Source organism: Meleagris gallopavo, chromosome 28, assembly GCF_905368555.1.
Source record: "Meleagris gallopavo chromosome 28, MGAL_WU_HG_1.1, whole genome shotgun sequence".
In the NCBI taxonomy this organism is placed as follows: Eukaryota; Metazoa; Chordata; class Aves; order Galliformes; family Phasianidae; genus Meleagris; species Meleagris gallopavo.
The window spans coordinates 3,554,484-3,577,209 of NC_139431.1; the positions used below are offsets into that span (position 1 = coordinate 3,554,484).

Below are 22,726 nucleotides of genomic sequence, written 5' to 3' on the forward strand. Positions count from 1 at the left end.
CGGAAGGACAGCGGCTCACATGGCACCCAACCTGCCTCCACGAATTAATCAGCACTAATTAGCTTTTAAGTTAGTCGTATTTGCAGGAGCTCCGCAAGAAAGGCGCTGAGGTGGGACTGCGAGTGGCACGACCTTTATTTAACCACGCAAGAGCAGCTCCTCCAAGCCCAGCATCATCATCCCCTGCTCCCTGCGGCACAGAGATGCACACAGGTGCACTCACTGGGTAACTTTCACTCCCCACTAAGCGCACCCAGTTTATTTACATCTCGCTGATTACAGAGAGGAACGCGCCCCGAAGGTGACGCCCAGTGACGAGGGACAGGTGCTACCGTGCATCACCAAAGCACAGCACAGGGCTCAGCTGTCCCCATAGCCACCCTGCCTCTGTGCTTTGGCAGGATGCAAAGCTGCAGAGGTGCAGGAAACTCATCGTTCCCCAGGTCAGAGGTATGCCAGGTGCAGAATGCAATACTGCAGAGAAAACAACTGCAGCTATAGACTTGCTCAGAACCAGCTCCGAGTCTGGGGAAAAGCCAGCCCACTCCATTTCCCAGCCACAACCAAGCTGCTTTTATTGTGGGCTTCCAGCCCCCAGCTAAGCAGATCCATGCAGCACTTTAAGCTGTTAAGCTTGGCTGAACAGGGCTGCTCTGTAACTGCTGCTCAGCAGTTGCCAAATTAGAACGGCTCAGAAATAACAGACCTATATTCATACGACTGCCACCTCACACCAAGAAGGAATTTAGACACTTTCCAGCTCAGCTCTCCAGTTAATAATAAATAATTGGCTCTAGAAACACAGCAGTGATCCAAGGCATGAAGAGAGGTGGTGGGCAGAGCCCATGGCACAGCCTGGGGCTGGCAAACACCATGAGAGTGCAACAGCTCATTTCCTCCCAGGTGATCTGTGACTGAGCCCTGTCACGTCCACCGAAACCTGAGACCAAAGCAGTGTGCCCGGCTGGGGATGGGGCCCAGGAGCCAAAGAGGGCGAGCACAAGACTGGGACATCCTTAGGGCTCACAGCACCTGCAGCTGGGATGGGCGCTGCCCCGCTGCCAGCAGGACCCAACTCCACACCCATCCCAGTGCAGAAGCTTCAGCATCCATGGTGCAAATGTCACATGGCAGGAAAAGGAGGTGATCGCAGCAGCAAGCACAGGCTTCACCAGGTACAGGCACTCAGAGCCCAGCCACAGGGCTGTAACCAGCACACCTGGGCCAGGGCAAGGTGCTGAGCATGCACCGAGAAGCCAGAGAGTACTGAGGCTTTTCACAGCAACCAAGAAAACCAGCCCTTGAGGCCAGTCTCTGCTCTGTCCTTCCATCTCTCCAGAGGGCAGGGATGCAGTAGGTGAGGGGGTGCTTTGGACAGGAGGCTCTGAGATCCTCATTCTTCTTGTGGTCGGCTCAGGAAACGAGTGCTGGAGTGAGCGGTGCCCTGGGCAGTGCCAGCATCCTGCTCATGGCCATCCAGGCAGCGTGACACCTCTGCCCAGTGCTCTCAGATTATCACATGTAGTTGCCAGGGCCACCCAAGGGGATCACAAACACGGAGATGTCATCGCCAGAGCCCAGCTTGTCGTTGGGCAGCCGCCAGCCTCGCTCCTTCAGGACGCCCCTGGAGCGCACCACCAGCTCCTGGGCCACCATGGTGTACCTGGGCAGAGCACAGCGGTCAGCCCAAGCCCAGCAGGCATCGTGCTACACCACACTGCTGTCCCCAGGAGGAGGGGGAAGCTGATGGAGCCAAAGGGGCAGGGAAGGGGCTCTAGGAAAGCTCAGGTACATGCATACAGAGGAGCACTGTGCACAGAGGGATACGTGGCCACAACGCTGCTCCAAGCAAGATGTTATGGTGCAGGACACACCTGTCTGTCTCCTCCTCACCTGCACGGGTCATTGGGCTCATAGCTTGTCAGCACCTCCATCACCACACTGGCCACCTCCTTGTCATTGGTGACATCCCAGAGCCCATCGGTGCCCAGGACCAGGACGTCATCGGGGCAGTGCTCATACTGTGTGAGGTCATACACCCTGACCTGGGAAACAGTGGGGCAGGATGCAAGTGTGATAGTGGGCTCATGGACACCCCAACACCACCAGGTGCTCTGAGCACTCTCTGAGATCACCCCAATCAGCTCCACCTATTGCAAGAGCCCTTGGGCTCACCTCTGGGAAGCAGGACAAGAAAGGTTTAATGTGGATGTTGGAGCTGAACACCTTGAGGTCGTGGTCTCCCAAGCCCCGTGTCACCCCAATAGTGGCCATCACCCGAGCCTGGAGAAAGGCAAAAATAAAAGCAAGCTTTATGCTATCTCATCTCCACCTCTTCTCCTAGGTGAGATGATACACATGGCATTGGCACCATGATAGCACTGGAAAAAATGAATTGGGACCCCTAGTTCAGCAAGGGCAGACAGGGAACAACCTCTGCACAGTACCAGGACCCTCGCTGTGATGCCACCAGACCCCCACCTCCCAGGGCAGCAGGGACCCCTCCCCTCACATCCCAGCATATTACCTTTTTGCCTTCCCCGTAGATCAGTGGAAACTTCAGGTCATCCTCTTCGATCTTTTTGTAAGCCCTGATTGAAACAAGGCAACCTGTTGGCCAGTGCCCTGAGATGAGGCCCCTTTGGTACACAGGGATGGGGCTGGAGCTGTGGCCACATGCAGCAGCAGCCCCAGACAGCACAATACCAGCCGTTCATGCTCTGGTCTCTGTACAGCATCTTCTTCCCCAGTTCCTTGGGCTGGATCCTGCGGGGGAACTCGAGGTGTGTGAACTCCTTTCCCAGCAGCTCAGGTCTCAGGAAGGCCTGCAGGAAGGGGCAGAGGGTTCAGCTGCAGTGCCATGAGAGCAGGGTCCTGCCCAGCAGCACCCGCAGAGCACCCCAACATGGCACAGGACAGCCAGGTGCACCCGTGGGACATCAGCTGTGGGGCCTCAGGGTGAGGACAGCATCAGCTGAAGCTCAGGTGGTAGTGGTAACAATGCAGCTTCAAAGCTGCCCTCCAGCACTGTGCTGAGAGAGAGGAGCAGGTCGGGACACAGAGCCAGGAGGAGTCTGGGCACATAACAAGCCCAAAAGGGATTACAAAAAGGGCAAATTCCAGAAGGACTGGCCTAGGGGGAGTCAGAGCCACAGAGCTCCAGGGCTGCAGCTCAGCACAGAGCACTGTGCTCACCCAGGGACACCAGTTGCTGTCTCCTTACCAAGCACGCATCCTGTCTGTGACTACGGGCAAGCAGCAGCACAGAGCTCCAGGACATGGCTGGATGGTCGCCAGCATCCCCACAGGCACCTCATGCAGAGCTGCCAGCACGCTGCTCCTGGAGCTGGAACCCCAGGGACCTCTCCCACACTGATGCCCCACATCCCCCCCGGCAGCCCCAGTGCTTCCCCAAGTGCAGCCGAGATTCAGACAGTGCTGCAAAGTGCAGGTGGAGAGGGAGAGCAGCTGAGAGGAAGGAGAGGGGCCTTTGAGTTATGGCAGAGTTGGTGCCGAGGCACGGAGAGCCCTGGCCACAGCCCAGCCACTGCGCAGTGGAGCAAGCACACGCCTGGCCCTCTGCCCATACATGCATCGTAGCTGGGGAGGATCTTGCTTACAGCAACTTCTTCCTCTCAGTCATTCAAACACAAACATGAGAAAAAGTACCACAGTGCTCTCTCAGATATTCTGCGAGGCAGAAAATCCCATCCAACAAAACCTCCTCTAACACAAACACCTCCTCCTCCACGCTGCCGTCAGAGAGGTCTTTATAACCTTAACGAGTCTCATTGCACAGCACAGGGAGGTCTGCCCAGGACAGGGAGCTCTCGGGAAGAAAGCCAGCAATCTGCCAGCACTCTGCAGCTCCCCCTGGGAGCAAGAAACCAGCACTGAGCACAGGGACCCCTGAATGCACAACGGGACGCTGAGGGTGAAGGGCGCAGAATTGTTTCCCAGCACTGCCCGGTGCTCTGTGCTGCCCAGCAGCAAGAAGGGCAGCCCCAGACAGAGCTCAGGAGGTGGGTGAGCAGGAATGGGGATAGAAGAAAGGTCTTCCTTACTAAGAACTGCAGCCTCTGCCTCTCTGTCTCTGGAGTAAACTCCCTGGACATTGGAATGATTTCCCCATTACGGATGATAATGGCCCTGCAATGAAACATGGAAGGATGAGGTTAGAGGAGAGGTCCTCACCCCGCTGCCCATCAGCTGCAGGGACATCAGCCAAGCCCTGCAGCCCAGCACCCAGGGCAGGGGAGGGAGGACAGGGAAATGGAAGAGAAGCATGGGACAAATGGAGAGCAAACTATGATTAGAAGAGAAGCAGCACAAAGGTTATTAAGCCTCCATCTCATGCAGCGCAGGCAGAAGTCGCCAGCAGCAGGACACAGGTGCAAGTGCCCAGCACGGGGGTGAGCTCCCTGCAGGAGGGCTGAGTTTTTTGATGGGTTAAAAAACAGCTGCTTATGAGATGTTTCTGGAAGTCCCAGGGGATTGGGGATCTCTGACACTTCTGACCCACCTTGCTGTCCTGCGGAGGGTTGCAGTGATGCAGGGCCCAGATGTGCCCAGCTCTGGTGGGATTGATGGCAGGGAGGGAGTGCAGAGTCTCCCTTGGTTCCAGCCAGGAACTGCCTGGATGAGCAGCACCCTTTGCCCCAGCCTGTCCCTCTCACCCCAGGCCACCAGCTGCTGCTCTCACCATGTCACAGCACTCAACTCCACAGCACCTGTAGCCCTGTGATACCCCAGCAGATCCATAACACCCAGCAGTCCCTGCCCATCACCCCAACCTCTGTTCATGGTCCCTGCCATGCCACTTTGCAAATGCCCAGCAGAAAGGGGCAGGACTTCTTCCACACCAGGTCTGGAAGCACATTCAGAGCTGCTTCACCCTCAGCATCAAACACTGTGGGCTATGAGCACACCTACGCATAACTACAGTAATACAGCCAAGGAAATGTATGTCAGGCAAAGTCCTTGGGTTCTGAGCTCCCTCGGGCCCTGTCTGCACACAGATTTGCACATCCTTCTGCTGGAAATGTTTGCTGGTACAAAATGTGCCCCAAATTGATGCTTGCACACTTTCAGCAGCTTTGTTGAGGGCAATTTTCATTCTCCAATGTGTAGTCTAAGCCAGCACTAGCGTGCAGTTCAGGACCACCTGCAAAGCACAGACACAGCTGGGAAGGCAAGGATCAAGTGCCGGAGGTGGGGAAGGAATTCTGCAGCTCCCTCAGTGCTACAGGCACACACAGACAGCACAGTGAGGAAACCAGGGCTGGCTGGGGCCATACATACCTGCTGTCACCAGCGTTGGCTACATAGAACTTGCCCATGAGGTAGACAGCAGCCAGGGCACAGCAGCCCCCAGAGATGTGCTGGGACACCCGCTCCTGCTCGATCTGCTCGTCCTGGAGAGATGGAGAGTTGTGGGCAGAGCAGGAAGCAGCCCTTGCCAGCAAGCAGAGCTCCAAGCAGTCCGAAATAGCTCTGAGCTGCCCCGTCAGCACCCTGGCTGCCAGCTGAGGCTGGGCACACCGCCCTGCTCACCCCAAGGTCCTGTGTGCAGCCCAGGACACAGCCTCCCCAGCGCTGCGGAGCAGGCAGCAGCTGGAACAACGCCCAATGAAAACCTCTTCACCCACGGAGCCCAAAGCCTGTGCGTTTTGTGCCCCCAAAATGAAGCAGAGCAAAAGGGCAGGAGCTGCCCAGCAGCTGTCACTGCAGACCTCTGCGCTGCCAGAGGAGACAGGAGCAAAGCAAACGCTGCCAGTCAGCAGCTGCAGCTCACCATGTGTTTGAAGGCGTTCTCAATGGCACCGATCACCAGGCTCTCGTGGGAAACTGCCTTCTCCAGGTGAAAGCGTGGCAGAGCATCACTGGGGACCTCCCTACTGTCCTCTGCCTGGCTCAGCTCAGCATCGTGCTGCAGGCAGATGGGAGGTGGGGACGGGTCCTGTAGGATGTCCACCAGGTCCCGCAGCTGCTCGCAGATGTGCAGGTGCAGCCTCTTGGATGCCATGACAGCAGCACCGCTGCCAGCGTGTCCATCAAACAGGGCCCAGTAGTGGAAATAAAACCCCCTCCTGCCCTGTTGGGAGAGATGGGAGACTCAGTGATGCCTGCAAGGGAGCAGGTGGGCTTACAGCTGTTAAGGGAGGGCTACACGGTTACAGATGTTAGGGGAGCAGCCTCCCACCATGCCCTCACCCTGTCAGGCTCCCTGCTGCCATCCCTGCAGGGCAGGTGGCCCCTGGGGCTGGGCCTCCTCTCCACAAACACCACCTCACAGCACGCCTGGTCCTCGTTGTGCTGGCTCTTCCCTGCATTTATCACCCTGTCGGGAGGAAAAAAAACATTAGGATTCTCCATTTTGCACTCGAAATATCAGGAGAGACACTGCACAACACCAGCCCCAGCTCATAGGGATGGGCTGGAAGCGATGTGGCAGAGGTGACCCCAGCAGCACCAAATTCCTCCATCCCCACCACTGCCCAAACCCACCCCATCCTCAGGGCACCCAGCCTGAGCACATGGGCACTGCACAGGATGCGCAGCCTCCATCCCAAACCTTGCAGAGGGAGCAGGCAGCTCACAGAAGGAGACGAAAAATGGAACCAGCAGGACTTTTGCAAAAAGATTCACATGAACTTTTTGCAGCTTGTGCTGACAAAGCAGATGTCAGGTCTGGACTGCAAAACCTGCTCACGAGGGGAAGCTGTAAATGTGCACAACTGAGTGAGCTATTTGGGCAAGGACTTTCCAAGTGGTTTGCAGAAAGAAGTCCTGGGACAGAGAGGAGAAGTCCCACTGCTGAGCACAGGGTGGTTTTCCTTCCTTTCCCCACAGCATCTGCAGGGTTTTTGCTCCTGCAAGAGGGAGTGCAGGGTGCCCCAACCCCAGCACTTCCCGAAGGAAACACATCTCAGGAGGTTCCAGGGAAGCTCAGCTCGTGCAAAGCTGCAGGAGCAGAGCACAGAGCAGCAGTGGTGGCCTTCAGCTCCTGACCTTCCCCACCTGCATTCAGCTACGGGTGGAACTCAAAACCAGCGAAAGAAGAAGAGAGCGAGCTCCCAAAGGGGAAATCAGGGTCAGGTCCCGCTCCCATCTCAGCTTCAATTCCTTTCTCCCATGTCCTGCGAGAATCGGAGCGGTTCCTTCACCCTTCAGTATCAGTTCCCTGCGTAGCACCGGGCATCGGGCAGATAAGTGCAGAAAATGGAAGAGCTTCGAGCTCTGAGGGGATGGGGAACAGCGTAAACAGCTGAGCCGCCGGCAGACGGGCAGAGAGCCGGCAGGCAATCCTCTCGTGTAAGAACGCACAGCTCAGCACCGCCTCGACCCACTTTCGTTTCTCGTGGCCCCGCTCCGCCCGCTTCTCCCTGCTCGGTGAGGCCGCAGCGCGTCCTCCGTGGCCGGGCAGCGCCGGGAGCCCCCGCAGCGCCCACCGCCCCGCACCGCAGCGCTGCGCCGATGCCGCCGAGCGGTGACAGCCGCGGAGCAGCGCGGAGGGACGCGGCCGCCTTCGGGAGCGGCAGAACGGAGCCGCTGCCCCGAACGCCCGCCCCGCAGCCCCCCAGCGGGCACGGCGCTTCCCCCCGCCCGGCCCGGCCCGGCCCGGCCCCGCTCACTCGGCGTAGCCCGTGCTCCAGGGCAGGCGGCGGCGGCCGTCGCGGGGGCTTTGCACCGCCCGCCCCGTGTGGTCGTCGGCACGGCGCAGTTCCTCGGGCGTCAGCTGCAGGAAGGCCGGCCGGCAGAACGCCGTCACCCGCGACCCCTCCTCGCCCCCGGTCCCGCTACCGCCGCCACCGCCGTGCCGGGGCTCGGCCGGGGGTTGCGTGCCCGGCCCGGGGCCCAGCCCCGCCACCAGGTGCGAGACCGCCGAACGCACCCGCAGCAGCATGCCGGGCCGAGCCGGGCCGAGCCGCGCCGAGCCCCGCCCCCGGCACCGCCCCAGGGCCGCCCCCCCGGGTGAGACGCGGACCGGGACAGAAAGCGGCGGCGGTCCCCGGGTGCGAGATGGGACCGCTCCGGTGATGGAACTCTGAGCCTCTGGGCTGTGAGGGATGGCGGACGAGGTCCTGGCAGCGGTCACCTGAAGCTCAGCCGGCCTTGATCCTCTCCGACTGCGGGATGCTCCCCAGCTCCCGCAGAGCCTCCTGCTCCGACCCAGCATCTGTCGCCCGTGGCAGTGCTTCGTCACGCTCAGCGGTGAGACCCAGCCCCCCGCGGTCACGCCGAGCTATTAATAAGCAGCCGTGCTGCAGAGGAACGAGGAGCTGACGGGACTGAGAGCAGAACCTCCTTCTTCCTCCGGAGCTGCGGCAACGTTGCTCGGAATGCAGACTCAGCCGCCCCAGGGCGATGCGCCGCTGCCGGCTGGGAGAGCTGACAGTTCAGAGAGCACAGCTCACAGGGCCTGACCTCAGCAGCTCCTGCCTCGGGATTCCTATGGCAACAAACATTCTGCTGAGAAAATACACTATTTGTCTGTGTAAAGTAGAACTGAGTCCATCCGCTGGGCTCTCCGTGTCCCGGTGCACTCCGCTCCCCAGGGAGCTGCTTTCATCCTTCCCGCACAGATCTGTACTTCAGGTCCGTGCAGAAACACAACCCTCACTGCTCGCCCTGCACAGCTCCGAGTGCATTCATCAAGTCCTTGGCTAAACCTTGTCCCCTAAGCAGACTACTGAGGCCATCCTATGGGTATTGTGTTACTCTTTTTTTTTGCCGAGCTGCAAGCCGCTCAGCAGCGCGACTCGGTGAGGTCAGAACGCACGCACCCTTTCCAGGCTGCTTTTTGGAGCTGCCTTCACATCCCTGCCGACCGCTGCTGCCTCCTCCTGCCCTCTGCCTGCCGCTGCCCGGCTCCCGTTCCTTCGCTCCCAGCTCAGAGCTCACCTCTATCTTCTCAGCGAGGCGGAGCGGGCACCAGAGGGCGGCACAGGCTGCGCGCAGCGCTGGGGAACGCGGCCCCTTTCGTCCCCTCGCCCCCCTTCCCGACCCCTCCCCACCAACGCAGTTTTCCTCCGGGGGTCCTTAGGGGCATCCCCCACTGCCCAGCACGGCTGAGTCACCAGGATGCGTCCCTTGGAAAGAGGGAAATTACAGCGTCCGGAGTGACTTCTGTGCAAATCCCACCTCGTTTCGTGCTCTTCGTGTTTCCGTTCTGCTACGCGCTGCACAGAAAGAATAGCCTGATGTAAAAACACGCAGCGAAACGTTCCCCGAAACAATGCAATGCTAATAGCTGTTTTCCAAGAAAGAGAGCGACATTTCCTCCCATTCATCCTCCCTGCAAGCTCAATGCAAGCTTCCTCCCTGCGTGCTGTCCCTGTGCTCCTTTCCTGGCATTGCTGGTGCGTGTGCTGGGCACACGGCTGAGTGACGCAGGGAGGCCCAGCTGTGTCCCCTGAGTCCACTCTGGACATCACCTATTCCATCCTCATGTTTCCTTCCCACCCTTCAGGTTCCTGCCGGGGCTGCCCTGCCCGGGTGCTGCACTGGGTGGAACCAGTTTGGGTGTCCCTTTGGTAGCGCTGTCTGTGTGATCCCTGCCATAACCCCAACTCCCTTCTCCCTGTTCTTGGAGGCCTCTCCAACCCCCGGCTGTAATGAGCTCCTTTCAGCACAACAAAATTGCTGCTGCACCCCCAAGAGGGTGATTGCTTAGGGCACAGCAGGGAAATTGCCACGAACTGTAATGCACTTTGTGGTAAGAAAATGTGAAAGAACATGTTGGTGGCATTTAAGCCAGTATGTAAGCAAATTAAACATCTAGATCATAAAAGTCGTGAAGGATGTTTTAAAATAAGCCCTTTGCAGCAGTGCATTAGTTGGCTGCACAGCTTTACTGTGTAATGAGCAATATATTAATTTATAATTAGTGTAATACAGTGAAGCCCCGCAAATAGCTCTGTGCGCTCCGGATAATTCATCAACAGAAGAAGCAGCTCTTAATGGTTTCCAAGGTTTGCCTGTCCCCCGTAATTGGGAAGTTCAGAATTTACTGTTATTTCTTTGAAGGGATGATTTGATTGCAGCCACACATCTTCGTTGTGTGTCTGCTCTGCTGTTCTGCAGGGCGCTGCACCCAGAGCTCAGCTGTGACTCTGCCCACACCTCGACAGTGTGCAGTGCTCTGGGCTGTCCCCATCACCTCTGCTGCGGGTGGATGGAGGTCTGCTGCTGGGCTCTGCTGCTACAAACCCACCTCCCCTCCTCACATTGCCCAGGGGACCTTCCCCACATGAACACAGCCCTCCAGCTGAAGGGGAAATGATTTTTTCCAAGGTTTTCTTGTGCAGTTCCTTTCCTTGCCAGCCTTGTTACGGGCACTCAGCTTTGTTCCTCCCCTTCTCTTCCTCTACAGCAATGTAAGGGACTCCTGGAAGAGTCAGAGCCAGGAATGAGGACAATGCAGAGAGTCTACTGAGTACACCGAGGAGTGGAGAGAAGGGAAATTACTGCTCTCTTCACCGGAATTTCAATGAAATCAGTTCTGCTGAAGTGTTAATTCATCCCCTGCATTGAAATGCTGTGATCTGGAAAGCAGCGAGTTTGTATTTCTACGCCATTGCATCAATAAAGAGCTTGATTTTGTAGGCTTCCTTATTGAATAATCTGGCCTAATTTAATTGGAGTTTGGCTGATGTGAAAGGTGGTTTTGATTGTGTTTGTGCTTGATGATTTCCATTAAAACTTTGCGATCTGGAAAGTAATATGTTTGTATTTACTTATCACAGCAATTTGTGGATTCTCTGACAAACTATCTAATGAATACAAAGAGCAGACTTAATTTCATGTTGTATAAATTTTTTTCCCATTAATTTCCCCATTACTCTCTGATCTGAAGAGTACGATGCTCGTATTTCCTTAATTCTTATTACTGGAGTTTGGGTTAATCTTGCAGAGCTTTTTTTTCCCCTTTCTTTTGAGCAGCCACATCTAACCGATTTAACGTGGTGATGTGATTTTTCCCTGTCAAAAAGGGGACAAGAAAGTTCAGTTTAGTGAAATAGCAGAGGGAATCTATTCTTATGAAGGGTTTAAGGCCGGGAGTCATCCCCTGGCTGCAGGGTTCCTCTCGGCCCAGGGAAGAGGCCCGGATCCCCACTGCCCCTGGAGCTGATGGGACGCAGTGGCGCTGGGCAGTGCCTCTGTGTTGGGCTGTCAGTGATCCGAACTGGAGATGCTATAAATCAAACCGAGATTATAGAAGGATGCGCCTGAGCTCGTGCTGTGGGTCCACGCAGAAGAAACGCTCCCCGGTGAGGATGCTGTCCTGCAGCCTTTCCTAGGAAAAAAAGCTTGCGGTGTTGGACCGGGTGCGGTGCTGCGGAGGCACTGAGGGGCTGCGATTTGTTCCGAGCGGCTGCACAGCGCAGCCCAGCGCTCTGTAGGGCAATCCCGGGGCCGTCCCACGGTTTTGGCTTTGTTCTTCTTTCGGGGATGGACGGAGGGGGGTACGTTGGGGAGATCAATTCGCTCTCTGAATGACCGCTCCTAACGGCCCCGGTGATGAGCAGCGGGGATAACCGGGACGGGGCCGCGCCATTCCCGCAGAGCCGCGCGGGGCCATCGGGGCGCGGAGCCGGGGCTGAGCCCGGGGGGCGGCCGGGAGCGCTCCGCCGGTACCGGGGAGGCGGCGGCAGGCGGCGCTGCGCCCCTTCGCGCCGGCGCGGGCACCGGGGCCGCCCGGCTCCGCGCCCCGCCGCCCCCGCCGCCGCCCAGCCCCGCCGAGCGGAGCGGACCGAGCCCAGCGCTGCCGGCGCCGCCGCCCGGCGATGCCAGCCGGCCCACGGCCGCAGCGGGCCGCGGAGCAGGCGCTGACCCTGCGGAGCGCACGGACGGCGGCCATGGGCAGCGGCGGCCCCGGCCCGCACGGACGGCACCGGCAGGTACCTGCGGTCCGGCCCGGCCGGCTGCGAAGTTGGGGCGGGACGGGAGCGGACCTCGGGCAGGAGCCGAGCGCGGCGGAGTTGCGGTGCCGTCGGGGTCGGGGCCGTCGCGGGGGCCGGTGGCGGAGCAGCTGTGCCCGGCTTGTCCGTGCGGGGAGCGCTGCGGGAGAACCGGGGCGCTCCGGCGGGGCGCGAGAAGCGCTTCCTTTGCGGGCAGCGGGTCTCGGTCCGCGATGTCCCGGATCGGTGCCGGTGACCCACACGGGGCCCGGTGCGCAGCGTGCAGGGCGATGCGCTGCCATCCGCTCGAGCCAAGCGGCTCCGAAGGCAGCGGCAGTGCCCTGCTGCTGTTAGTCCCTTCCCGTCCGTGCGGTGCGGGGTTTAGAGCCGCCGGGGCTGGGAGAGCCCGTGAGCACGCAGGGTGCCCGTGCTCTGCGAGGTACCATCTGCACTAGGGGACCCACGATCCTATAAAGAGCCCACGCGGGGGAATGTGGCATCTCCTGGGGGACCTCGAGCTGCCTCCCCGCTGGTGCCAAGGCTCCCTTGGCTTCTGCTGAGCATGGTTGGGTCTCACACCGCTGGTGTGTGGCTGTTTTCCTGGCACATGGGGAGGGTGAGGTCAATGCTGACCTTCAGGATGCCAGCAGCAGCAGGAAGGTGAGATTCACCGAGATGAGGGGGCAGCAATCAGGGCCGTGCTTGGGCTGAATTCAAGTTAAAAACTCTCCTGCTCAATTGAGCTGGGAAGAGAAAGCTGCAGACACAGAAGGAGTGAGGAAGGAGCTGAAAACCAACCAGCACGGAGGAGAGAGCACTTCTATGGAAAGCAGCACTCTGTGTTCCTGTGCCCCCCTGCCAGGTTGCCAAGCTCATGCCTCGTGCTGCCCTCCGCGCTGGGGTTGTGGGACGTTGTGAGCTGCAGTGCTGCAAGTGCATCTGGAACTGGAGCTAAACTGAAGGGTATGAGAGGGCTGGAGCTCTGCAGTTTGGCTCTGGAGAGCAGTGGTGCAGCTCAGGAGCCACATGCAGGGTGGGAGTTGCTGCACAGAGCTCCTGATGGTGTCCATCCAGGTATGCACAGCAGCTCCCTGAGTGCATTCCTAGCTCTGCAGCTGCAGCCTCATAGCTATGACTCCCCACCCTCGCCTTTAATTAAGCATCATCAGTGCTGCTCAGGGAGCTGGGTGTAGCCAGCTGCTGGCCAGCATTAACCCGAAATTGTGCATACAAGAGTGCTGCCGTTGTACTCTGTGCTGAGATGCCTGACTTGGTGCTTCAGGGAAGCTTTAAAATCAAATTGCCCCTCCAATAGACAGTGTAACATCTGCAGTGATCACAGAGAGGTTTCTGTGCTTGCTGGGTTCTTCTGGGGTCTCTTCCCCACTTGGGCTGGGCATGGGGCTGCCTACCACTGCAGAGCCCTGGGGAACCAGAGCACTCTCTTCTTACATCCAACAAAAATGGCACAGTTCCAGGCTGTGCTGATATAGCAGGAGTGCTAAAATAGCTTTCAAACAAATGGCACATCTCTTGGGCCAGGTGTGCACAAGGGTTGGTGATACTGGAGCTGCATTGGAGCATTCATTAGCACAGACAGCCAATTCACATCCAGCCTCCCCTGTCTCTTTGTTTCTTTTTCTGGGTAGAATTTTGCTGGCTGTAATTATTCAGCTCATGAGGACCTTTGCAAGGAGCACTCCCGACTTCCAGAGCTCAGCACATCATTTGGCACAACAGAACCCCTCATTAGCATTGTGAGCACCGGGCTGTGCTCCAGCACCGGAGCATCCCTGGCTGCAGGGCTACCTCTGCAAGTGCAGGAGGAACCTCCAGGTTCACATCTGGGACTTCTTACCCTCTGCATCAGTGCTGAGGTCCCTGAGGCTGCATGTGAGGGACTGCTGCAAAGTCCACCCGTGCTTTGTCCTGCACTGCTCCATGCTGGGGTTAACAAATGTGCTAAAAAATTAAAATTGTTGTGCAAAGGGCTGGGAAAGCAGCAACGTGGTGTGCAGGAGAGCCACGCTCACTTCTGGCACCGTGGCTGTGCCTGAGAGCTGCCTGCAGAGACGGTCGGACCCTGCAGGTCCTGGGTGGGCAGAAAGCAGCTAACAGAACTTTAACAGAAAATATAACCAAATTCCAAACAGAACAGAACAGAAAACACTGATATTTTCCATCAAAATGAAGTGCTTTGATGTGCCGCCACATCACTCTTCATTTCACGATGACATCCCAGGCTGAGAAACTTTGTCAGACTGAACATCTGCAGTTGGTGTCTCACAGTGTTGGAGGCTGGCAACTGTCAAAATAGCAATTTCTGCAAAGCTGTGTTTTTCTATCCTAGGGGGACTTTGTGTGTGAGCATCATGCATGTCTCCCAGCCTGTGCAGTCCCCTTGCAGAGCGGTTCCAGGCACCAGGCTGGGCTGTGGGCACAGGATCTACAGGGACAGATCCAGCAATGGGACCGCATCACCTGCACATCCACGCTGTCCCACTGCATGCACTGCTGTCCTGCCATACCCGTAAAGAATATTTTTGTGCCTCTGAATTGTTTTCTAGCATAAAACACATTTGTGTTGAGATCACTTTCCTCTGGGAGAATATCAACATTTTGGTGACATTTTCTGTTGTTTTTTTTTCCCCCCAGCTCAGAAAATCAAAATGGAAAGTATCACTTTACATCAACATTTTGGAACGCAACGCTTTCTGTTCTGAAATGTCAGTTTAAAGCAGCTCGATTCATTTTGGAATGTTTCAGAACAAGTAGTGCCCTTTACCACCTCACATCACCTTGTTTTTGTTAAAAATGTCAGTGTTTTCTGTGCTGCCACATCGTGAGATGAACTCCTTTCACTGCCCCAGCCTGGCCAGAGCAGGATCCTCATTTAGGGGACTGTTGGGCATTGGAGCTCTCTCCTCCCAGCACTGTGCTGGGCAGCACTGTGGGGTGCAGGTGAGAGCCCAGGTGTTGTTCCTGCTCATCCCTGACCTCCATCAGTAACTTATGGGCTGGTACTGAAGCGCTACGTGGATGTGCTCACCAGACCCCAGTGGGCACGGGGATGGCCTCACCCCCGACGAGGTGATGGGAGCACATAACTGCACGTGGAAACAGCTGGGAATGGATTTCTCGTGGTTTGCTCTGCCAGCAGCGTGCCCATGGGGCTGTCTGTGTCTCCCCTTTCAGATGCTCTGATGTCTGCTGTCTGTGAAGCTCCCAACACCTGTGCTTGGCGGATGCACGGCTGTTAGCTGGAAGCCCCGGTAAGAGGTAAACTGTGCTCCTCTTTGCTGCTGTGGTTTCTTGCTGTCCTGCTGCAGATGAAGCCCAGGGGAGGCGGGTGCATCCCCACCGTGCCCCCACTGCCCTGGGGGAAGGCTTGACCCCATGGCTTCGTGCTTGGGACACCCCCAGCCCCCCTCCATCTGTGTTTCTCTCTTCTCGTTCTTGGCAGAATGAGTGAAAGGGACGTACAAAGCTTGAGCAGATGGGTTTTAGTGCTCACTCTCTGCCTTACCACACTATGGGGAAGACTGACGCTGGCCTCCACCCACCACAGAAGCCATTCAGGTAGGGAAGTGATGCTTCATGTCCCTGTGGCACCGGGGGCTCATGGCACGGTGTGACCTGGATGCACTCTGTGCCTCGGGGCTGTCTCTAGGACAGCAGGCAGCCAAGGGTTAATCTGAAAATACCGTGCGACAGCCTGACCCCACACCTAACCCCGTCCTATTTCTGTCGTTTTTCCCTGACAGTTAAAGCACTTCTAATCCTATAATCCCAATCCTCATTGCTTAAAACTGAAGTGTATCTTCCCGAGGGGCTCTATCAGCCAGCTAGTCAGGGCTACCTGCTTCTCCTTCCAGTCTGGAGGGTGCAGGGGAGGGCACTCCTCCCCCACCACCCCAAGGATGGCCCTGGCTGCTGGGATCTGGTCTGGCTCCAAGCAAAGCCAAAACCACTGCCCTGAGGCATGGCCAGACCCTGAGGTGACACAGCTGTGACTCCGAGTTGTGGAAGGTGCCCCATGCATGTGTGTGGGGTTGGGAGTTATGTGCATAACTCTGTAGCAAGAAGCACTGATCCGTTCCTATGCCCACAGGCAGAGCTGGGGGTTCTCACTCGCAAAGATTTACCCACAGAGGACCAGAGCTGTGCTTCTTATTCAGGCAAACGCTGATCCACAGCAAAGAGGGCATAATGGGAGCACACGCTGAGAAGTCCAACCCTGCTCTGAGTCTCTGTGTTGTCGAGAGTTTCTTGCAGCACATCCTTTATGGTTGCTGTAGGACTTTTGCTGCTTGCACTGTTTCTTGCTTTCCCGGTTTTGCGGTGGTTCATAGCATTCATTTTCCACTTGTCTGCCCCGTGCTTTTGCTTCATTTAGGGCATCTTTTAGTAAAGGTTATGCTGGGAATGCCCTTTTATAAGGTTGTGTTCTCAGTGGCGATGACATTTTCCCCTGGAAAGCCTGCAGTTATGCTGCTGCACACCGAGCTGAGCGGGAGGTGTGGGCTGGGATTGCTGCACCTCTGCTGCTGGCAGATGGCATACACAGAGGGACAGACACATGCAGTGCTTTTGTCTGTGCACGGCACTGCATTTAGTCACCTACCAGTGAAAAACTGCAGGAGGAAGGATGCAATTGTGACAACGCAGCCACAGGATTTCACAGCCTGTAAACTGGGGAATTTCTTGAAAGGATGGAACGTGCAGATCTCTGTTGGCCTTCCAGGAAGACAGTGCATTTTTAACCTCTGGCTTTGGTGTAAAGTCTAATTGCTCATGTTCACTTCACACCTGGAGAATGCTGACGTCAAAGCAGAGCAGTGCATCCTGGTGTGTGCAACTGGATTTAAGCAGCCACATGGACCCTGTGCATAGATGGAGTCATCTGGGGATGGAGAAGGAGACTGAGTGCAGAATGACCCACGTGCAGCTTGCTGTGTGAGCAGCAAGCCCTGCAGCTCTGGATGGAGCCCCAGCACCTTCTGATAAATGTGAGAGCCACAGTGCCATCCGTGCCACCACCCACAGCCATCGCTCAGCTGAGCGGGCACAGGAGGAAGACCTGGCCAGCTGAGTGGGACACACTGCCAGCAGCGGGGGTTTCCACAGCAGCACCTTATCAGCAGTTCTCAATGCAATCCCTGGATTTGTTCTTCTGCTCGTGAGCATCAGGTGCTGGGAGCTGGGGGAGCAGCTGTGTGTGCGTGCGTGCACTTGTACGTGCCGCAGAGGGGAACGGGATGAGCTGAGTTCTGATACGACAAGCTACTAAAAAGCTCCAGCCGGCGCACAGTGATAACGAGCAATAAAAACAGAAGCACTTCTCTCCAAACCCCTTTTAAATAATGCATGCACCTGAGGCAGTAGTGATTTTAAGACATGAATTATTTAAGCCGTGGTAGCAGTGGGGCTGTTGCTGGGTGGGCAGCGTGGTCCCCCCGCCCTCCTGCCCTGCTTGGTGCTGCAGGTGTTGGCTTTGCCCTGCGGTTACCCTGCACTTCAGTGCGCCGAGATCTTAGACTGAGCACGCAGGGCATTGCCTGCTCCTCCTCGAGACGAAGTTGTCGTTTCAGGTTGTGCCATCAGCAGCCCCGTTCTGCCACTGCTTAAAGGTCAGCCAGAGTAGGATGGTATTTTTGTTTTATTTTTTTACCCACGGGATTCAAAAGCCTCGTGCTTTCACGGCTCCTTTATGGTTCCGTCAGATAAGAGTTTCTTAAAAGGGCTCTGCTGGAGGCAGCTGTGTGCCAGCAGTGCTGGAGCTGTCCCAGGCTTGCAGGGTTTGCTGTGCTCACTCTCTGCTCTCCTCCATGGGCTGCTCACTGCAGCTACCCTGGGGCTCTGTGCCCCCCAGGTGCCCTCTTACAGCCAACCAAACCCCGGCATCCTTGCTTGTCCTGTGAAAATCCCATAAAAGCAAAGCGAGTCGTGGTCACGTTTGTCCTGTAATGATGCTTTCCTTTTCTCTTTCACCAAAGTGTTTAATTTCTGCATACAGAAACAGTGGAGGCTGTCATTAAAACTGAATTATGATGGCGTTTAAAAGGAAGGATTAAATTTATGGCCAGAGATGCTATTACAAAATACTTCCAGGATAGGTAATTGTGTAATTATTATGGGCAGAAATGAAAGCGATGGTTCATTAAAAGAAAATGACCATGAAATAACAATAAATAACAGCAAGTAATGGCACAGGCTGCTTTTCCCATGCATGGATCTGCGTGCACATTGCAGGAACCCAGCTCCCTTCTTCCCCTCTTCCCTCTCTGCCCAGCAGCTGCATGACAGCCCATACCCAGCGAGGCAGTGATGCCAACACAACAAGCTCCGCTGGTGCTCATTAAACGGGACCTGCAGGGATCAGCGGTGCTCAGGTCATGGGAATCAAGTCTATCCAGCCCTGTTTGGCTAATTTGTATTGTGCCTGCGTGGGCCGTTACCCAGCGAAATGCATTGATTTGCGATGCTAACCAGCTTCTGAACCCAGATCCCGGCGGTGATAAGCCAGCACATCAGTTTTCTTTCTGCCCTTAATATTTTAATGGCGCTGGGAGAGGGAGCAGCAGAGCAGCCGGGGTTCCTGCTGCTCCCTATGAGGTTTCTGCAGGCTGGGAGCACTCCCCTGGCTCTCCCTTCTCCATCCCGAGGACGGTGCAGTGGGAAAACTGCAGTGCTGGGGGCCAGGATGGTGATGCTGTGCTGGGAGCTGAAGGCAGAACGATGCAATGTCCCCTCCTGCAGCAAAGCACACCTCTCATTATCAGCTCTGGTTAGCCTTTGTGCTCATTTGTTTCTGCAAGGCTCTTGGCTTTGCTGTGGCAAAAGCTGTTCATTGTGCTCAGTGATGGGTGTGAGAGCTTTCAGGGCTGGATGCCGGGGGGTCTGGAGCAGGACCAGCGCTTCCCATCAGCACAGGGGTGGCCAGCAGGGACAGGGAGGTGATCGTCCCCCTCTGCTCTGCTCTTGTGAGGCCCCACCTGCAGTGCTGTGTCCAGGCCTGGAGCCCCCAGTACAAGAAAGACAGGGAGCTGTTGGAGAGGGTCCAGAGGAGCCACAAAGATGATCAGGGGGCTGCAGCACCTCCCTGCAAAGACAGGCTGAGGGAGCTGGGCTTGTTCAGCCTGGAGAAAAGAAGGCTGCGGGGTGACCTCAGTGCAGCCTTCAGTACCTAAAGGGAGCCTACAGACAGGAGGGGAATCAACTCTTGGAAAGGGGAGATAACAGCAGGACAAGGGGAAATGGTTTGAAGCTGAGGCAGGGAAGATTGAGGTTGGATGTCAGGGGGAAGTTCTTTGCTGTGAGAGCGGTGAGGTGGTGGAACAGCTGCCCAGAGAGGCTGTGGATGCCCCGTCCATCCCTGGAGGTGTTCAAGGCCAGGTTGGATGGGACCCGTGCTGAGCTTCCTTTAGTCCCCACATCACACAGCTCCTTCTCTCCTGCAGCACACGTGGAGCCCGGCACCTGCGAGGTCATCGCAGCGCACAGGTGCTGCAATAAGAACAAGATAGAGGAGCGCTCCCAGACCGTGAAGTGCTCCTGCTTCCCAGGACAGGTGGCAGGCACCACACGGGCAGCCCCCTCCTGTGTGGATGGTGAGTATCTGCGGGGCAGGGGGGCAGTGCTGGGGATGCCTTGTGGTCACTGCCCCCACCCCAGAGCTCCCCAGCATTGGTCCCTGTGTGCCTGCAGCCGGGGCAGGGACGTGACTCCGGCCACGCAGTGCCATCACCGGTGCACTTAGGAGCACAAAGCACAGCTCAGCCTATATATATTTCATCGATTGACGTCACATGCCATTACCATAGGGCCACCAGGAGCAGCTGGGAGCCTCTGCCGGTGCATTATTCATTCTCATCCTGCGGTGCATTTGTGCACAGTGCCAGGAAATACCCAGGTTAATCCTCAAGCTGTCCCACACAGCTTTTGTGCCGTCCTTCCCAAGGATAAGGAAGCCCCCTCTAATTATCCACACTGTTGGCATGGGTTACACAAGTCTCACAAAGCTGGGCAGCAAAGAACAGTCGCTCTGCATCAGCAGTGGGGCCCAGAGCAGAGATATCTCCCCTGCCCTCCAGGGATGGGGCTGATGATGGGGGCAGTGATAGGCAATGGGATGCTTTGGGGGCACTGGGAGCAGCGGGTCCCTTCCCCTCACTGACGGCTGCTCTCCCCCAGCCTCCATCGTGCTGCAGAAGTGGTGGTGCCAGATGGAGCCCTGCCTCGCTGGGGAGGAGTGCAAGGTGCTGCCCGACCTCTCAGGCTGGAGTTGCAGCAGCGGCAACAAAGTGAAGACCACCAAGGTACGTCAGTCCCGAGCCCCCCCACCCCCCATCCGGGGCCACCCGTGGCAAAGCACCACATGATTGTTATTTTCATGGCTTGCTGAACGCCCTGAAGAACAAGGTGTAATTAAAATTTTATCAAACACATTAGTAATTACATATATGTCACGGTTAATCAGTTGCATAATTTTGTAATCATTGTTCGTGCAGTCGAGGGTAATTATTCCTTGTGCTGGAGCTCTTCTCACCCCACATCCCCTGCCGTAAAATTATCGTTTTAAAAAAGTGTTGGGGGGTTTTTTTTTTTTTTTTTCATTATTGCCATTATTTCGGATCACCCAAAGGACTTTCCTGCTCAAGTGTGTGTGGATGTCTGAGAAGGTCTCTTTGCCCTGGGCACCCATCGCTGCCTTTGGCTCTTGGTGTGCATTACTTGGTTTCCCCCCCCAAAGCTGAGCCCTCAGCCTCCCAGTGCAGACAGATCCCAAAGTGGGAACGGTCACAGAGGGGGGTCACAAATAATCCTGGAACAACCGCCCTGCGGGATGCAAGGAGCAGGTTATGTTTGCATCTGCTGGGTGCTCATCATCTCCTCTCCTGCAGGTCACCCGGTAGCTCCTGCAGCCTGGAGTCAGCCCTGATGACATCGCAATGCTGGATGGGATGGGATGGGAGCTCCACAGCCCCGTGATGCACCCCGCAGCCAAGGAATGGGCTCGTTTTCCCATCCTCTGAAATAAAATGCTTCGATTGTTGACAGTTATGGAGACAGACAGACAGCAGGGCTTTATTCCCAGCTGAAACAGCGCAGGTCAGTGCTGTGGGAGTTGCACAGACAGCCTTGCTGCCTCCCTCTCCCTGACCTGGAAGCAGACCCAGCTCAGCGCTGCCCACAGTGGCGATACCGGGGCGGTCCAACACCTCCTCGGGCTCCGGAGATGGCAAAACATTTCCACAGAGCACACTGTTGGTTCTTCCTTCCTCCATAATTGCATTAACGAGGCGGCGAGTTTAATGCCTGTTCCTGCAGAGCCAGTCTCAGGCACCAAATTGCTGCTCGTGTTTGCATCTAATTTCAGAATAAAGAGGAGGATTCCATGCTGGACACGTGCAGGCTCTGCAGCCCTGGGCTGGATGTGGCATTAAGGAAACAGGCACCGTGCCCCCCAGATGTGCTCTGTCCCCTCTCTGCAGCTGGAGGGGAGGTGGGGGCCCACAGACCCAGCGTGGAGGTGCTCCCATTCTGGGGTACGTAATGCTGCTGCAGACTGATGTACATAGCAGACTGTGAAATATTAAATCCAGTTTAATCTCTGCAGAAGATCTCTTCATTGCGAAGCTGAGGGGCAGTGCTGGTGATGGGGCTGAGGGACCCTCACAGGCTCTGATGCTCACAACTGATTTTTAGTGCCATCGGACCACAGAGAGACATTTCTGCATTGGTTCCCCTACACATGAAATTGCTTTGCTGATTTGTTGAGTCCTTTGTGGTTTTAAGCACTCAGGATTTGGGCTTTCCATCAGTTCCTTTAATGGGAGGTGTTCTGAATGAGAGCAGGGGTTTTAATTCAGGGAAGGCTGATTTACACTTCAAAGGCGAGTGGAGGATCCTTCAGGTTGTGGTCTGCATCCCATTGTCCAGCAGAGGTTTGTGGTCTGCATCCCATTGTCCAGCAGAGGTTTGTGGTCTGCATCCCATTGTCCAGCAGAGGTTTGCATACAGGACACATCATGGTTTGGGGGAGCAAATATCCCCTTGGTGTGAGCTGAGCACTGATCCCCTCCATTGTGTGCCTCCTCCATGGGAGGATACATATGGGGGCAGTGGGCTCCTCCTGGCAGTGATGCTGCACCTCCTGCTCTCAGGGGGGGTCCAGGAGCTGCAGTGTGCCCCCATCCCCACTGAGCGTGGTCCCTTCAAAAGGCACAGCCCCTGGAGGCTGTCACAGTTCAGATGCTTCCATATCATCTCCTGGGTATTGTAATTACACCTCGTTCAATTAGTCTTTGGGGAGGGGGGGGGGGGAGAGAGAGAGAAAAAAAACCCTTTGTATTAAGGTTTGGTGGAGAATTATTAGAGAGCGAATTAAAAGACAAGGATTCCATTTTACTTCACAATAACAAAGGCCTAATGGATAAAATATCCAAAAATTACAAGCTGATTAAATTTAGAGCTGTGCTAGGTGGTGAAATGAAAGGTAAAATGAGACCCTTTGAGAAGCGACGACATGCGGTACGAGGGGGTGTATTATCTGCGAAGTAAGATGGAAACATAATTAACCATCCGGCATTACGCTGAGAGATGGAAAATTGAAATGGGAGACAAAATTAGGTGGAATTGCAGAGCAGACTCATTTATTTCCGCGGTATAAATCAGCGTTACCTGTCAGCAGTGCTGAGCTGCTCGGGGCGATGCTGCCGGCACAGAGCACAGCCGGGTGGCACTGCAGGGTGGGCTGCCCCACTGGGCATCGCCTGCAGCTCGGATGGGGGGAAACCCATCTCCGTGGGCACTGCTCTGCC

The 22,726-nt window shown here is 56.3% G+C and overlaps 2 protein-coding genes across 4 annotated transcripts; one reads left to right on the forward strand and one right to left on the reverse strand.

The window, feature by feature from the left end:
* Window positions 1–117: 117 nt before the first annotated feature.
* PPM1J (protein phosphatase, Mg2+/Mn2+ dependent 1J) lies at window positions 118–7,976 on the reverse strand. Of its 2 annotated transcripts, XM_085210638.1 has the most exons (10): window positions 7,635–7,973; window positions 6,214–6,340; window positions 5,795–6,094; window positions 5,302–5,414; window positions 4,065–4,149; window positions 2,707–2,825; window positions 2,528–2,591; window positions 2,176–2,283; window positions 1,894–2,045; window positions 118–1,663 (listed from the first exon to the last, which is right to left on the reverse strand). In XM_085210638.1, the coding sequence occupies exons 1-10, from the start codon at window positions 7,904–7,906 to the stop codon at window positions 1,516–1,518; spliced, it is 1,488 nt and encodes a 495-aa protein (XP_085066764.1). In that variant the 5' UTR covers window positions 7,907–7,973; the 3' UTR covers window positions 118–1,515. The 2 variants fall into 2 exon arrangements, with proteins under 2 accessions (XP_085066764.1, XP_085066765.1); XM_085210639.1 differs by lacking the exon at window positions 2,176–2,283 and having other exon boundaries at window positions 7,635–7,976.
* A 3,693-nt stretch (window positions 7,977–11,669) lies between these two features.
* TAFA3 (TAFA chemokine like family member 3) lies at window positions 11,670–22,187 on the forward strand. Of its 2 annotated transcripts, none has more exons than XM_085210443.1 (6): window positions 11,670–11,903; window positions 15,099–15,175; window positions 15,367–15,482; window positions 19,364–19,513; window positions 20,097–20,221; window positions 20,807–22,187. In XM_085210443.1, the coding sequence occupies exons 3-6, from the start codon at window positions 15,368–15,370 to the stop codon at window positions 20,816–20,818; spliced, it is 402 nt and encodes a 133-aa protein (XP_085066569.1). In that variant the 5' UTR covers window positions 11,670–11,903; window positions 15,099–15,175; window position 15,367; the 3' UTR covers window positions 20,819–22,187. The 2 variants fall into 2 exon arrangements, with proteins under 2 accessions (XP_085066569.1, XP_085066568.1); XM_085210442.1 differs by having other exon boundaries at window positions 11,673–11,903; window positions 15,099–15,182; window positions 20,807–22,186.
* Window positions 22,188–22,726: the final 539 nt, after the last annotated feature.